The 17,023-nt window shown below is 52.2% G+C and overlaps 1 protein-coding gene across 14 annotated transcripts in view; it reads left to right on the top strand.

Annotated features, from left to right (window-relative positions):
• BCL2L11 (BCL2 like 11) overlaps positions 1-14,379 on the top strand; it is a 39,240-nt gene extending 24,861 nt beyond the window's left edge. For 7 of the 14 annotated variants that reach the window (XM_019717576.2, XM_019717577.2, XM_019717574.2 and 4 more), the window contains 2 exons: positions 12-121; positions 10,252-14,379. In XM_019717576.2, the coding sequence (XP_019573135.1) occupies positions 12-121; positions 10,252-10,350 (209 nt within the window). In that variant the 3' untranslated portion in view covers positions 10,351-14,379. Of the gene's footprint in view, positions 1-11; positions 122-8,102; positions 8,883-8,975; positions 9,546-10,251 lie in introns of all 14 variants that reach the window. The other 7 variants (XM_019717575.2, XM_074332506.1, XM_074332502.1 and 4 more) reach the window with 3 other exon arrangements.
• The last annotated feature ends 2,644 nt before the right edge of the window (positions 14,380-17,023 follow it).

The raw sequence follows: 17,023 nt of genomic DNA, 5'->3' as shown, positions 1-17,023 counted from the left end.
TTCTGGTGCAGCCTCCCGGCGGCAGCCCCAGGCCCTCCCCGCGGACCTGCGCCCGGAGATCTGGATCGCACAGGAGCTTCGGCGGATCGGGGACGAGTTCAACGCCTGTTACCCACGGAGGGTATGAGGTTTTCTCACCTACCCCTGCCCGCCTGCCCTCCCGCTCCCGAGCATAGAGACCGTGACGGGTCCTGCCCGGGTGACTTTCCTGCTCCCTTCCCGCTTCCCATCTGCTTTATGGCTGAATGGAAGTCATGGCCAGTGAGCAGGACCCACTGTGAGGTGGCCCCAGGGGTCGTGAGCACAAGCCGTAAGCCATCGTGTGGAAAGCGGGCTGTTGCTATGCCTCACAGCTGTCCTGCGTGACTGTGAGCGTGGTTCTTGGTCCCTGTGGGGCGCGTCTGCACCCTCTTGGGCAGTTTGGGTCCAGGTTCGAGAAATGTTTAACTTCCGCTCATCAGAGGGAGCGACACTGGCACCAACTCTGAGGGCGTGTGGCGATGTGCCTGCTCCTGGATCCGAGCAGGGACTTGTCCCTCGGCCCCACGGCTGCCCCGGGACATTTCAGTTATTGAAATGTATCCAGAGGCCACTTATTAACAGCCTGAAACTGACACCCCACATGGACTGCGACCTGAATGACTGGGGCGTGCTACGGATGGTTTTAATTCAGCCCCATGTCTTGTTCTGTAGACATGGTGTGTTTTGCCCGGTGTTGGTATATTGCTATTCAGACACCTTTTTTCCCACAAAGACATTTAAAATGTGTGGGCTTGAACTTGAGCAAGTGTGATGCCTTGCTGGGAGGGGCGCACTAGCCATTGTGACACCGTGCAATTCTGGCTGGTTTACATTTTTTCAGTAAACCATGTACAAAGACAATTCTCTTGATTATCCAAAGGAAGACACTTAAATCTTATTTTGTAGAAAGTAACTGTTCATATCAGTCTTTCTTATTGTGTCCCTTCCCTTCTGGCCCCTTTCTTTCCGCACACTGTTGTTTCCTCTAAGTGGCTCTTACAGATACTGTTTTAATCTCTTTTTGCTTCTGGAAGGAGGTCGTGCTTAGGACACCCGCATAGTGCTACCCTGCTGCACTAGTGTCCGTGCTGTCGCTAAGGAAATGGCTAATTGCTTTCAGTCGTTCTTTTTTTCCTGTGCATCTACAATGCCTTCCAATCTTTTCTTACACACAGGCAGTTCCCCATTGCACAGTGTATCATTTCTTCAGTGCAGAATCTCCATTGGGTTGGGGACTTCCAGAAAATCACATTGGATCCTCTTTATACCTTCAGTGGGGCGGGGGTGTGGGCATTTGATGGGAAATGTTATGTGGACAGTTTGTTGAATGGGCTTAGGGATTTGTTATACTGTCTTCAGTTGGCAGACTGCCTGGCAGCCTACACCTGACACGGACCAGTTCACAGAACATGACTTCCTTCTCGGCCTAGATCTGAAAGGCACTTGTGTTTTGCAAGGTTGATGGTTTCGTAACGTGCCGCTGAAGTCACCGTTTCCCCCAGTTCCTGTGCCTTGGTTTTTCTGAAGGGGTTTCAGTGTTATGTGTGTGGTTGGACTAGGAGGGACTCATCAGCGACAGGGCCCCAAGATAGGTAGTGTCGGTCCCCATGCTGAGGTGGGGCCACACGTCCGTTCAAGGGGGGAGCTGAATATATCCGAGACCTGGGCCTGGGATCGTGCTCATAATCCTGCATGCAGAGGTCACTGGTGGGCAGGGGGCTTCTCAGGGTGAGTCTAGGTAATGAACTGACTGCCAGGCTGGGCCTGCCTCCTGCCCCGGCTCAAGGGGCTTTGTCGATGGCCCCGGGGTCAGATATGACGTGGGTGGAACTGCCCGGGTGCCTTCAGGTCTGCACAGCTCCGTTCCCAGGGACGGATCAGAGCCTTTGCCCACAGAGCTGGGTGTGTTTAAGGACATTCTGTAAATGTTTTTCTCTAACCTCACGTGAAGTATCAATGGCTCTCCCAGGTGTTCCCCTGAGCCTGCCCACACGGGTCTGCTTGACGCCCCTCCATGGGGCTTTACATGGTCAGTGACAGGACACGGGCCAGGGGTGGCATGGGGGTTGGAGCACAGACAGCCATCCTCTCATTTAGGCTGTCGAGGTGGCAAGCAGTTGTCACGTGCAGATGAGACTTGGGCCATTGGGTTGTCTGCCTCACTCGCCTCTCCACTGAAGGGGACGTGACAGCGTCCGCCTTCCTCCCAGTGCTGATCTGGGGTAACCACTGTCAGTCAGCTCTGCCTTTTCAGAGGAAATGTAATCTGTTTGTTCTCGGTAGAGGAACTGTAAGTCTCATTGCAGTATTTTGCTATATTTTCTAATTGTAAACCTTACTTTGCATCTCTTTAAAAAATGAACCCGTGTGAAAATGCAACTGCTAATAATTTAAGGGACTCATGTTCTAAGTCACTGGAATATTGTGGGGCAGGAGGGACGTAGGGACAGATTCCAGGTTATAAACTGATTGTTCTAAAATGGAGCTAAATATGTTCTCCAGATTTTATAAGTAGCCAATTCAAAACATCAGACTGAGACTCAGGGTAGTGACACAATGACCCGAAGTCACAGGCATTGCCAGTTGTTAGGTTAGACAGTCCCTTGTCTGCAGTCAGACTGACGGTCCATAGCTGACTGCTGGGGTGGACATCTGGCAGGAAACCAGGAAGTCATGCCTCCCTTCAGTGACGCGCTGGCCCCACACAGGAGCTGTCACCTCGGTGAGTGTGTGCCTTGCCACCTGCACTGCTTTATGACGGGTTTTAGCGCTGTAAATATTTAGTGTGATGCCAGAAAGTACCCTTTCTGAAGTGCTGGTCTTTGATTGCCATGAGCCTGATGCAGCCCGACCAGATATACTCCCGTTTTTTCCAGTTCGGGCAGTAGAGGAAGTTGTCGTGTAGTTGTCATGGGGCAGCATACGAGACGGGGCTGGACTCTGGATCCTGGACGCAGGGCAGGAGGCCCAGGTGAGCCTGAGCTCACGGCATGTCCCCTTCCCCTGACTCGCTGTAACTGCCCCAGACAACCCGTCAGGGTGGAATGACCCCCATCTGACAGTAGCCTCATCACTCCACGTTGAGGGTGTTTTTATAACTTTCTGCTTTGGAAATAATTTCAGGCTTACACAGAAGTTGTGAGAAAGGTACGGAGACCCCTCTTGTACCTGCCACTGCCACTCCCACTGGCACCATTCCGCCGCATTTGCTCCAGCTTTCCCTCTTTACACATGTGTGCACGTTCTTTTCTGAATGATTTGGGAATGAACTACAGGCGTGCCAGTGACACTCCTTTACTCTGACACACGCCGCGCGTGTCTCCTGAGGACGAGAGCACTGTTGTAGCCCAAGCCTGAACCTCAGAGTCAGAAACAAACACTGGCACAGTTGTGTTGTGTAATCTGTACCTTAGTCACAGGTTACCGATTGTCCCAACAGTGTGACACCATGTTCTCCTCAGTGCATCTCGTCAGCATGCGCAGGTGTCGGTGTGGCCCATTGCTGGGACTCTGGTTGAAGGTGGTATCCTTGGGTCAATCGACACCTTGCCGTTGGTGACGGGGGCTGTGGGGTGGGAAGGAGCCGAGCTTTCCTCTGTCCCCAGTGTGGGTTTCATTCATCAGCTTAAGTCGTGGGTTATTCTGCATCACTCGTACCTACTTTGATGCTCAGGTTGTCCCCGCTGGGCCCGGGCCAGCTGTCCCTGCATTTGCAGCCTATCCCTAAGCATACCTGCCTGGGTAGTGGCCCATGGACAGCGTGTCAGGACCGTACAGGGGGTGGATCTCTGGGACGTGTTGCTGAGTGACCCACCCACGTGGTGTCCCGCCAGCACGGATGGCTCGTGGGCTGGGCAGGGCTGTCCAGCCTGAGTAACTGCCAGGCCACCTGCTCTTGGTGACGGTGACTCGGGTGTCCTGGTGTCGGACTGCAGTGGACGGCAGTACACGGAGCTGTGACAGACTCTGCGGGGGCCAGACACGGGGTAACGGCGCTTCCGTTGTGTGATCACGAGAAACAGAGTGTCTTCCCTTCCCCAGGCTCACTTCGTACTTGGGTCCCACACAGAAGTGCCTGGAACTGAAGCGGAGAAGAAGGGCTCACACTGCGGTTCTGGCTGGCTTGTTCCCACGTTCGCATTTTCATGTGCTCCGTGTGACCCTGACATCTTTCCGTGCTGCCTGATTCCTGTTTTATAAACAATACTCTCCTGTAGGTGATGTGCAGGGGTCGTGCTGTACGCAGCCTGTGCGGCCAGCACAAAGGACATAACCCAGCGTGGTGGAGCCCAACCACATGAGCTGCGTTCTTACCGAGATGAGAGGAAGGAGACGTCTGTCTGCCTCCGGAGACCAGTTGTCCCGCACTTCGCTCCCGTGGACCCAGACTGGGCACCCGGGTTCAAGTGTCTTCCTTGGGGTTGGACCTTTGAGGGTGATGCAGACAGCAGATCGCACGTTTTCTGAGTGAGGGTCTCTGTGACGCATTGGGGAGGAAGTGTGACCTTGTAGGAAAACACAGCTCAGGGCCAAGTACAGGGACCTTGGGTCACACCTGCACCCTGACTCCCTTAGCTCACTGGGAGCCCCCTTGTCACTCGGTCCCTCAGGGCAGCCCTGTCACTCAGGGCAACTTTTAACTCATTCACAAATTCCTTTGTCACAGAATTTCAACACTGAATGCCCCAGATGTTCTACACTTTTTAAATAAATAGCTGTGTCTTTAAGTGGTGATGTCATAGAGACTGAATTCTGACAGTGAGACCAAAAGAGAAGTGACAAAGAGGGGACACTGCTGAAGGGCAAGAGTAGTGAAGGCTGAACTAAAGAAAGCATTTAGACATGGGGCTAGAAGACGCTGTCACCAGCTGTCCCTGGCATGGTTTTCTGTCACTTTGAACTGGAATTTAAACGTTTCAGTTGGTCTTCAGATGCCAGTAACTGTTCCCCCATCTCTTCTTTACGTTCTCTACCTGTAGACACACTGTACGCTCTCCCCTGCTGTCCATCTGGTGAGCCAGTGCGACAGGCTGAGCACTGGTGCATGCTGAACACCTGGGTGGTGGCATGCTGGTGACCGTCTGAGTGCTCCTTCAGCCAGCCAGGTGGGGACACCTGCACGGCCGCCTTGCTTTTGGGGGATGTGGGTCATGAACACGTAGCCATTAGGAGAGGCAGGTGCCCCGAGGGGATTCAGAGAGGTCTCCTGGGGTTTAATATCTGGGGGAGGAAATGACGCACCGAGCGAGCGGCAGGGCCCTCGCAGACCTCCCAGAGGGGGGGCTGTGGTTAAGTGCATCCCGTCCGCGTTCCCTGAGGCTGGGCGTCTGGGGGCACTCTCCCTGCCCTGCATGTCCTGCTTTGTCCCGTGGCGCCCACACTGGGCATGCCGGGGCCATCCCCATTGGCCCTCGTTCTGTGACGGCCAGACCTTTCCCTCCAGCTGCGTGGGCTGGGACTGGGGCTGACGGTGACCTGCAGGTGGACACGGGTGTAACAGGAACGAAGCCCAGTGCCTGGCAGCCTCGACTGGAGGTGACTGGAGGGGTGATTATCCTGCAAAAGGTCCTGACTATAATAGTGTCTCTGAACGATGCATTGAAAACGGGAGGAAAGTGGCATTCATGCAAATGTTTAGCTCTGACACCTGCACGTCACACGGCTGCTGTGGCAGGTCAGCTGCGGGTGCGGGAGTCCCGTGGGCACTGGGCACGCTCCATCCTGGCGTCCTTGGGAGCCCGCATCCGGCACAGGGGCTCCCGCACTCTGTCCACAGCTGTGCTGATGGCAGAGCCTGTGACAGCTATGGGGCACAATTATGCAAATGCCATGTGGCCTGGGTGACAAGTGGGAAGTGAACTTGGTGTTTGAGCTCTTTGCAGCAGCATGGGCCTGACTCCTGAGGACAGCAGTGGGCAGCAGCCGTGTAAAGTCTGAGATTCCGGGAGGCAGACCAGAGGTCCCCACGCTGTGCTCGTCACATGGGGCCCTGGTCCTCCCACCTCTCACTCACTTGGTGTTGAGATTGATGGGTTCTGAGTGGGTAGAGGAGCGGTGGTCTCCCATCAGGACCACTGGGGTCGCAGTCTGTCCCCTGCCCCACCTTGTCACCTCTGATTATGGCAACAGCGCTCAGCCCTGTCCCAGAAAATGCCATGACAGCCCCAGGGGAGCAAACACCAGACACAGACACCGCATCTTACTTGCTGCGTCCCCTCTTTGTCAGTTTTCTTTTGGTCTCACCGTCAGAATTCAGTCTCTGTGACATCACCACTTAAAGACACAACTATTTATTAAAAAAAAGTGTAGGATATCTGGGGCATTCAGAGTTGAAATTCTGTAGCAAAGGAGATTTGAACGGGTCAAAAAGTCCCCAGTCTTAGGCTTCTTTGGGTGCGTGTGCCCTGCTGTTTGGGTCGTCAGAAGCCGGGACTGAGCTCCCTCGGCTGTGCTGATGGATACAGTGTCCTGTTCCTCTCGTTACCTTGACTGCCAGGAAGCTCTCCCCTGGACTGTGATAGATCCCGACGCTGGTTCCCGGGATATGTCCTGACAGGTGTGCAATGGCCGGCCGACCAATCCCCAGGCAGCCTTGGGTCATGGCCTCTGGTTTCCTGCACACCTGCTTCCCTGGGTTGGGCAAGAGGGCATGTTTGGGGTGCTTGTTTTGGCATTAACATGTAATGAAGTTCCCTAGCATTTGGTTGTCTAGTGTAAATGGGGACATATTACTCGGGTACAACTTGGTGGCCCTGGTGCTGAAGCCTCAGTAGTGGGGTCACTCTGTGCAGTCCCCCACCCCCTGCCTCCTGGCTGCTGCACGCAGGGTGTGGGGCTGTGGTGGCCCCCCTGGCCGGCTGCACCCAGCCCCTGGTGAGTCAGCATGGACCCACTCCAGCGTGTGCCCCCCCCCCAGGTGGGCTGTGTCTCTGGGGTCGTGGCCATCCCTGCCTTGTACTCCTGGCTCTGTTTCCCAGGGCACTTTTCATGTCTGTCCCAGGGAAACGTGGAGCCCACAGCCCCCGTCTTCCTACTTTTATGGGACTGCTGTTGGAGTGAACACCCTGAATTTGGCATGTTTTCCATGTGGTTTATTATGAGAAATCAAATACTGCTCCATCTAAAATGGTTTTGACTGCGATGTCTGCCCCCCCAGTGCAGGGCTCCGTGGCCGTCCTGCCCCCACTCACCCCGCCTCCTCCAAGGATGATTTCTGAGTGATTCTTCTCCTTGGGGATGCAGCGTAGGGACTGGCCCTGGGCCCCAGCCCGCCTTTGGCCATGCATCCCCCCCAGCTATCTGATTTCCCTCTGCTGCCTTCTTCAGATCTTGTTTGTTTGGCTCTGTCCCTCACCTGTTCTTGGAGGTGCTGTTGCGTTTCTCCTTTGACAGGAAGGAGCCTCCAAGTCCTGACTCCATCTTGCCGTCGGCCCGTATTTCTCTGGAATGGGTAGACTTTTTCTGTCCTCGAGATGGGAACTTGCACAGGCTTCCTCCTGGTTCCCAACACGGGGAGCGGCAGTGGCTTCCTACAGCCATTCCCGCTGATGGCAGCATCGCAGGTGCCCTTAGGATGGGCAGAGCGTCGTTGTGGTGACACAGGTATTATCTGCCATCAGACCTAGTGGGGCAGGCCTGCGCTTCTGAGATGCAGCTGCCCCCCCACTCCCCCACCCACCCCAGGCAGGCCCAGGCCTGCAGGAGCCCCCACCCTGCAGGAGGAACACGGGGCAGGGACGGGTTCCTGGAGGGACACACAAGCTGTATGGTGAAGGGGTCTGCTGTGGACACATGGGTTGGCCATAGTCAGCTTCCCGACGTAACAGCCCCTGACCTAGACCACGGAGATGAAACGGCCCGCAGGCTGGGGCCCCGCACTCAGGCACCCGTGCCCACGCGTGAGCGACGGAAGGAACCGTGATGCACAGTCCTTGCGCTTAGTCACTTATTTAGCTCTTCCAGTGAGAACCTCCTTTGCCCAAATGAATCATCATGATAGATCTTTCTGAAGCACTTTTGTGATTTAGACAAAAGCTGTGTTGTGCACCTCTGGCCTAAGAAGTGCTATTTTTCACTTACAGGAAGGACCTGGAGCGATAGTTAAATGAGAGGGCGTGTGAGTCAGCTCGGACTGTCATCCCCGAGGGGGCCCAAACACCAGGAGTGTGTCCCCACAGTCCTGGAGGCCAGAAGGCTGAGATCGCGTGCCAGCAGGGGCCGTGGCTGCGCCTGGCCGTGCCCACAGAAGGCAGCAGGCCTGTGTGCACAGGTGTCCGTCGGGGCTCCTCTGGGCTGGCACGGCTCTTGGACTTGGTGGTAATGGCTTCTTCCGCTGAATATTGTCCAAAAGCAATCGTTTGCTGGCCGAAAAGCACATGCTGTGTTGTCACCTGTGTCCTCTAAGAGGGCGGGCACCCCTGTGTCCCTGCTGAAATGGTGCGGCATCTTCTCACCTGTCAGGGTTTGGGTGGGTGCCCCATCTGCCACAACCCGTGTCCCCTCCCCAGCCTGCCGTGGACACCTCCCATGCCCTTTACATTTGAGATGGAAGCAGAACTCTACACCCTGGGACAGACCTCTTTCATGAGGTGACTTTTCCTTCTCCACCATCACAGCCACTGTCTTCCGCCTGCTGTCCTCAATGGGGGGTGGAAAATGTCTCAGATGCTGCTGGTTCTGGAACATAAAATTGGCTAAGGGAGTGGTTGGGGTTGGTCCCTGATGTGACCCATCCCCTGATTGGTGTCTTTTTGACCCTGTTCTCTGGTCCTGCTGAGGCCACAGTGACACCTGGTTGACATGAGATTTCCCACCTCGAAGTGATTGCCGAGTCCGGCACTGGACACCCTTTCTTCATTTTAGTAAGTCGTGGTTTTATTTTGAATAAGCCTCTTTCAACGTATTAGTGTTAGTCTAAACTAAAATTAACCTTCCCCTAAATTCTCCTCACACAGAAGCAGCAAAGTAATTTTGAAAGTTAAATCAAAACAAAGCAATCTGGTGTGTGACAGCGATAAAATCACAGGCTGTGGTCACAGCCGCTGCAGGAATCGCTGACAGAGAGCTGGTTTCCTCCGGTCTGTTCTGGAAGGAGAAGGGAAGTGCCTTGGTCGTACCACGGCCTGTGTGTCCTACAGGCGATCGAGCTTGTGGAAACAGTCTCGAAGGGAGCTGTACTGGCAGCCACTGTCTGTGGGCGGTGTGGGGGCTGACGAGCCTGTGCTCAGGGGGCGTTGGGAGCAGCTCTCCTTGCTGGCTCCTATTAAGGAGCCAACCAGGTGGCCTGCCGAGCTGATGGGGGACACGGGTGGAGGCGGATGTGGTCCGTTAGCACCCTGGCTACTCAAATTTACACCTTGAACTTCCTGCAAAGTGGATTAGAACTGGAGGGAGTGAGCCCCTCAGGAAGACCTGTGGCCTCAGACCTGTCAACCTGGCAACTCCCTTCTGCATAATTTCTCAGTGTGTCGTAAACATGGGGCTCGCCTGATGGAGGGGCCTGTCCAAGCTGCTCTCCACAGCAGGTGCGGGGGTGGCTGGGGGGACTTGCCTGTGTCTGTGACTGAGGGCATGGTGCCAGTCACAGTGTTTATCTAGTGAGGGCACGTGCCAGCAGCCAAGGCTCAGTGATGCATCAGGGCACCACTTTATTTAGCTTCCTGGTGCAAATTACCCCAAATCACTGGTTCCTCAAGCAAATCACAGCCCCTGGAACTATACCCCTGGGGGTCTGCAACATACTTAGTGCCTCTACAAGTTCCCAACTTCCTCTCTGTTCCCTGTACCCCGCCCCTTTCACGGGACTCCCGCTCCAGTGGCTGGGGTGACGTTTCTCCAGCACGGAGCTGGTGGTCTGCTGCTTTCCTGGTGGCTGAAGGCCAGTGATGGCATGGTCTGTGACAAGGACATGTGATTTTCAGAGGGGCCACAGCGCCGCGGGGATTCTCTCTCAGTTTTCCAAACAATCTTTTGGTTGCTGTTGAAATGGTGCGGCATCTTGGAAAGGGGAGGAGGTCACTGGGCGTACCTGCCCTTTACGGAGTGACACTGTCCTTTGCAGGGGACACGGGAAGGCCTGCCCTTCGCCCCCGTCCCAGGGAGAATGGGCCCCAGCTGCGCAGTGCTCGGTGGTGTGGTGCTTGCCAGCGGTGCCTGCCGTGGCTGCGAGAGGGGTGGTTGTGCACGTTGGTGAGGGCCAGAAAGTAAGGCGCTTTCCTTGTGTCGTTTCAGGTCTTCCTGAATAATTACCGAGCAGCGGGAGCCCACCCGCGGATGGCGGTCCTACGGCTGTTGCGTTACATCCTCCGTCTGTTGTGGAGGATGCAGTGACGGCGGGGTCCCCACGACGCAGAGGTGTGTGCAGACATTTCACGTGTTCAAGCCAACAAGCCTCCCGGCCCCATTGCCACCGTTGCCACGCAGCCCACGGTTCTTTCCCGAGGGGCCGGCTGACGCCCCGGCGGGCGGCAGGCACTGCGTGCGGACTTGGCCATGTCTGTTGCTCACCACACGGGAGTCTCGGATGCAGTTTGTTGTGAATGTAAACGAGAGGAGCTCAAAACGTATACAAACCGTGGCTTTCTGGAGCAGGATTTTATGCAAGAATGGTGTTTACATGTGGTGTGTGTTTTTTCCACCTTCTTTAATAAGAACAGGTTTTTTTCAAAAAGGAAATGGAAATTTTTAACCAACTTGTGAATGATTTTTGTACTAAAATTTTAAAAACCTATTGCCTATTCTCAGAGGATTATGTAAACGGCAGTGGAAACTGAGCCAGCTAATTTGTAAAGCTGCCTTAGTTTATTTTTAGAGGCTACTGTACAGAATTTTTCAACGGGAGAGGTATGATACGGCCCCTCCCTGCCATTGCCTCTTCCACCTGTTTTTTTTTTTTAATCATTACTATTAATACCAAAAAGTTCTTATGAAAGGGAACTGACGAAAGGGGCAGGGGTCCTTTGTCAGCCTGTATTAATACGCCGCTCCCGTTTTGTAAATATTTACTTCCGCCTTAAATTCAGTTGCTTCTGTGGCAAAATTTTGGTCTCTTTCTGTGTGTTTTTCCTGATCTCCTTTAGTGACGTTCCTCTCATCCGTCTGGAGGCCGATGCAGTTGGGTCCAGTGTATCTTCATGATAAAGTGTGACTGGGTCAGGATGTGGCTTAGCACTGGCCTGTGTCATCCACAGCTCAGTCACTGCGTTGGTCGTTTACTAGCTGGGAAGTGCTTGGTGCTGGTTTCCATGGGGTTTGGTGGGCTTGATTTCACAAATGTTCTGAGGGGGTAATAGCCGTAATAGCACAGTGTTAGGCCCCTGGGTGCTGTTGGCTCTTCCAGTTGAGGCTTTCCCCCCATCACAGGATGCACTCAGCAGGAGGCCCAGGTGGCCCACGTGCCCACCTGCAGCTGCGTTGAGCTGCAGGTGTCCAGGCTTGAGCCCTGGTGGGGGGGAGGGAATGGCACAGGCCCTGGGTGGGGCTTTAGGCAGCTGTTTCTTGGGCATCCTGGCTTTTTGTCCAACTCAGAGTTCCTCTGGCCTTTGGCAACCTCTCTCATATCCACTTTGAAATACAGGCTCCATTCTGCTTTCAGCCCTGGCATCCAGACCTCCACTGGCACAAGTCGGAGACAGTCCCTTCTGGCAGATGTCTGTTTCACTCGTTCGTTTCTCTTAGGACAGTTGGGTTTGTCTGTCAGGCCCCCCCTTTGTGCATCCACTTCTTCCTCCGTCCCAGCCGTGGGTGGCGGGCCATCTGGAGGCAGTTCAACAACTGGGGAGAGCTAAGAGAGACAAGTTAGGGAGCGAGGCCGGGGGGAGGTGCAGCCCATTCTGTGAGCCCCGTACGTCCGGCAGTTTTGGAAACTTCAGATCAGGAAGCAGCTTTTCAAAAGAAATAAATGATTTTTCAAAGGTGTCAGCAGTACCAACAACTGTTGTATTTGTTTTTGGCCCTTGAAGGCTAAAATGAAGTGGAAAATTAATTCGTGTGTATCTTCATAATTTCACATAAATATATGTGTATACATATATATGTATGTGTGTATATACACTTCTTCCTTTAGGTAGAGGTGAGCCCAAATATTCTTTTATTAAATCTCCTTTTCCCCGAATATGTTTTTGGGGTCTTGAATATCTTTAAAGCTGTGTTGAGTCTCAGCTTGTGTTCTTGACAGGTCTGGAACCCCTTGCCAGGTCACAGAGGCCACACGGTTGTAAGGTCACGGTAGAATTGCAGCCGTGGGCCTGCTGGACACACACGCCAAAGACGTATTTGGTTCTGGGCCCGCCCCTCCCAGGGTCTCCGTGCTCACGTGCCAGTCCCTTGGACTGGAGCACTTTACCTGCTTCTGGGGCTTGGGGTGCGCCACCCGCCAGTTTACCTCTGGCTTCGCTGCTGGCTGCCGCGGCTCGTGAGGAAGTAGGGGATTCTGGGCTGTCTGTCCTCAGAACAGGGTGTTACTCCAGGACTTGAGATGACCGGATGTCTCTGCACTGTACGTGTCTGTTTATCAAAATGCCTCCTGCAGGAAGGGTGCCTCCTGGGGTATACCTTCGGCTTTTTATTTGTTACTGCTTTTATTTTCTTGTAGAAAATAATGACTAGCTCCCTCTTGGAAGACGTATGAAATGCGGGTTTTGTGCCTTGACCACCTCTTCTCACATGAGGTTTATAGAAAGTGTCCTGTGATTATCACAGAAATGCAATAAACACACCCAAAATAACTTCATGAGTGATTCTTCAAGTTACCTGTACTCCTGCCTAGACATGAGTTCATGAAGATTATTGTTATTGTTTTTTGGTTGTTGAGAAACCAGGTGAAAATTCCTTCTGATTAAACAAAAAATGTACACAGTCCAATACAACTTTCTCCTGCTTCCCCGTCTTAATATTGTATATATTTTGACTATTTATTAGATTAGGAGATCATATTTTCCTTATCAACTGAGCCAAATGTCTGTGTGCAATTGTGTTTCCTTTACCTTTCTTGTAAAATTTTGTACAGTATGAATGAGGAAAACAATCACTGTTTTTACTAAACTTTTTCAGAATTAAGAATTGTAAATATTGTAGATTGTTTTTCTGTGTAATGTGTCCTACTGGTTCATAGTGCTGTAACTTGTAGAAATATTGTATATTTATTTCCTGCTTATTTAATGTCTTAAGTTCTGGAAAGTGTTCACCTCCCTGACACTCCCCACCCCTGCCATCCCCTGTCAGTTGCTTTAACTCTGAGGTGGTGACCCTCAACCCTCTGCAGGCCGTGCCGTGCCGTCTTCCGGGGGTGGCCCTCCAGCCCTGGTTTTGGTATTTCTGGTCAAGTGGCCTTCGATTCTTGAGGCTTGCTGTCCTAATGAGGAAGCCCGTGTTTAGACACCAATGAGAGACCATAAATCTGGCAGGCTACAAAATTCTGCAGCAAACACCCAGTGACTTTGTTCCCAAACAGCTAGCTTCTCGTGGAAGCATGTCCCAGGAACTCTAGGCCATGTCTTTACAAAAAGCATTATCGGCAGTTGGGGCAGATGTTTCCATTGAAAATTTACCCCTGATGAGTCCGTGTTGAGAGAAATAAAATCATGCCTGTGCTGGAGGAGCTGCCTGGGACCTTTGAGGGCAGGGGGCAGGTGGGAGCGGCTGCTCCTGCTTCTAGGATACCCCCCGCCCCGCCACTGACCCCTCGGTGGCATTTCCCCATCTGCTGTGTGGCTTCCTATGCCTTGAGGAGTGGACTAAATTGTCTTCAGGAGCTAATTGTCCAGGCCCTCAGGCCCCAAACCACTTGTCAGCTTGTTCAAGTTGGTGTCCTGCTTGTTTGTCCATCACCTACGAGAGGCTGGGGGCCCCACTGGGGTGGGTATTAAGACGTGGACGCCTTAGAGAGACTTCCTGTGGTCCCGGGCATGTGGTTCTGTCGTCAATACTGATTTAGCCTGGTGCCTATGCGGGGATGTGTCCCCACGTGATGCAAACCAGCTGGGTGGCTTGTGTGCAAGGAGCACATCCGTGCTCCCGGCATAGTAACTTGACCGCTTGCACTGGGCATGTCCAGCCTTTGAAGCCCCTCAGTCTGTGTCCAGGTCCTGTGACCACTAGTTACTGTATCGGAACGCATCAGGTACTCACCAGAACGAGCACTGACCCGTGTGTGCTGACTTGTCACCCTGTCCCGAGGACCCAGCATATGTAGCATTTGTATTGCGATTCCCCTGGCTGACTTGTGTTTTGCACTGATGAATTTTGACAGGGTAATTGCCACTTTATTGTGCAATACTGCTGTAAATACCTGCAGATTTTTAAGAAACTCAATCTTTTATGTTCTTAATGAATTTTATATAAATAAAACTTTCAACTAGTTTTGGTGAGCTGTTTGATTTGTTTCACAAGATGGTGGTGGAACAGCTGACAATCGTGTTCCAATTTGTACGCGCCCATGTCTGTCCGCTCTGGGTTGGTCACAGCGTGGGTGACGCCCCAAGCAGGTTCTCTTGAGTTCTCACCCTGAGACGGCCCTGTGTGGCATAGAAAGAACTCCACTCTTGAGAGGTTTGCAGTGGCTGGCTCGGCCCAGGCAGAGTGTCCACCCAGAAGACCAGATAGGACTCGGCACCCGGTGGGGCGTGGGGAGCCAGCTCCGAACTGCTGATCAGTGACAAAGGCCGAGACCCTGCCATGTCACCCGCTCATCGCCGCAGGAAAGCCCAGAAGTGGGCAGTCCGCTTGGCTCTAGCAAGAACTTGTCCACAGCACCTGCTCAGAGCCCCGGGGCTGCCACCCTGCGTGGGAGCAGGCCACCGAGTGCCGGCCGCTGCTGTGCGCGGGGACAAATTCAAGGCTGGCACGGGTTCCGGCTGCAGAACCCTAGTGAGTGAGTGAGCACGTGGGTCACCACTTCTCAGGTGAGTGCGGGGAAAGAACACGAGCTGAGCTCTGCTCTCTCGAGTTAGTCGAGTCATACATGGATGCAATTAAACACACGTGTGTGTGTATACATTTCTTATTTCAAACCCTACTTTAGGTGGTCCGGCTCCCAGCCTACTTCCTCTCCAAGGCAGGAGATAGGATTTTTCCAGACTTGTCTCTGGGGTGGGCGGGGCGGGGGGGTTGTTTACTTGTACAGAGGTTTCAATTATTTTCAATTGGGGTTTTCAGTTTTTCTGTTGACAGGTGGTTCTGTATATATTCTGGGTAAAAAAATACCTCACATGTTGGAAATAGTTCTCCATCAGTCTGTTGCTTATCTTCCCTCCCCCAACATTTTCATATGAAGATTTGCAAACATACAGAAAAGTTGCAGGATTTTACAGAAAGCACAACTCACCCTCTGCCCGGACTACCTGTCACATTTCAGGGTACCTGCTGTGTCACCTGCCGCCCCTCCCATTAATCCATCTTACTTTGCGATGATGCATTTCAAAGTAAATCATAGTCGTCAGCATCCTACTCTAAATACTGCAGCATGCATATTGTTTAGAGTTCATTTCGTTTTTTAAATTTATTTTTAGATGAAATTTACATACAATAAAACATACAAATCCTAAGTGCATTTGCTAAGTTTTGACCAAGGATACAGCTGTCACCTAAACCCCCATTGCTTCAGAAAGTTCCCTCAGTCTTTTACCTCCCCGCCTGCCCCCAGGGGTGACCTCTGTTCTGATTTTTAACCTCCATAGAGTGGATTTTTATGGATCATTTGGGATCATGGCGGGGGTGGTGTCCCATGTGGTTTCTTTTTTTGGAGAACCATGTCAAAATGATACATAATTTCCTTTTTATGCCAAGTTGTATCCGTCTTATGAACAGCACACTACAAGTTGTCTCAACGAACAAACGCCTAAGCTCTCACCACGGGGGATGGGGTGAGCGAAGCTGCCGTGAATATCCGAATATCCTTGGGTCCATGGATGCGTCTTGGTCAATGTGTCTTGTTTCGCTGCGGGTCTTCTGGCTGCTGCTGTTCACGCGTAGCTGTTGCTTCCTCTAAGCGATCATTCTTAGGTTTCTGTATTTCGTATATTTAGAGCCCTTCCCTAAGCCAAAGTTTTAAGTATATTTTTTTACATTTTATGCATGGGAACCCTACAGTTTTTGTTTTTAATCTTTATTCCTCCTGAATTTCATTTTTCAGTGGTATGCAGTATGACTCTTAAGTTTGTTTTCTTTCCCCTGAACCCAGCTGAGACTGTGGTCTGTCCTCCACCTGCAGTGGCCCCTGGGCACTGAATTCTCACTCATGTGGTTCTGTTTCTCAGCTCTTCCCTTTGCTGTGGATCTTTTTGTTTAACCTGTTACTCTAGTTACCATCGTTTTGAATTTCTTGTCCTTATTTTTCAAGATTGTCAGGACCATTCTACATTTTGTCTTTCATGTGAACTTTTGAATCAGTTTTCTTGAAAATCTCTTCGGGGGTCTCGCTTAGGATGATAGTGACTCTATTAATGTAAGGGAGGCATTGCCATTTTTCCAAGATGTTTTCTGAGGTGGGCAGTATTTTTATCCATCTATTAGGCTTGTGTTTTGATGCTTTTAGTACACTTCTTTTTTTCAATTAAAGTTTATTGGGGTGACAATTGTTAGTAAAGTTACATAGATTTCAGGTGTACAATTCTGTATTACATCATCTATAAATCCCATTGTGCGTTCACCACCCAGAGTCAGTTCTCTTTCTATCACCATATATTAGATCCCGTTTACCTCTTCTAGAGCCTCCCTCCCCCCTTGCCCTCTGGTAACCCCTGAACTATTGTCTGTGTCTATGAGTTTTTGTTCCTTCATCGCACTTGTCTTTTCTTCCCATGGATCCCGCACATTTCATGTGAACTTTTCTCTAGGGAGGGGTGGGGATTACCCAGCATGCAGCCCATTCTTATTCCCACCACAGTCGCCTTCGTATGCCTGCCACCCTCTGCCACCTCCTGCCTTTGACCTTTCCTGCTCCTGGTGCCCCAAGCCGACCCATGGCTCATGCTTGGCTTGTCCAGCGCTCTACCCAGCACTTGGG

Source organism: Rhinolophus sinicus, linkage group LG05 (genome assembly GCF_036562045.2).
Source record: "Rhinolophus sinicus isolate RSC01 linkage group LG05, ASM3656204v1, whole genome shotgun sequence".
NCBI lineage: Eukaryota > Metazoa > Chordata > Mammalia > Chiroptera > Rhinolophidae > Rhinolophus > Rhinolophus sinicus.
The sequence above is the reverse complement of the archived record's forward strand: the minus strand, read 5'-3'. Positions and strand labels throughout refer to the sequence as shown.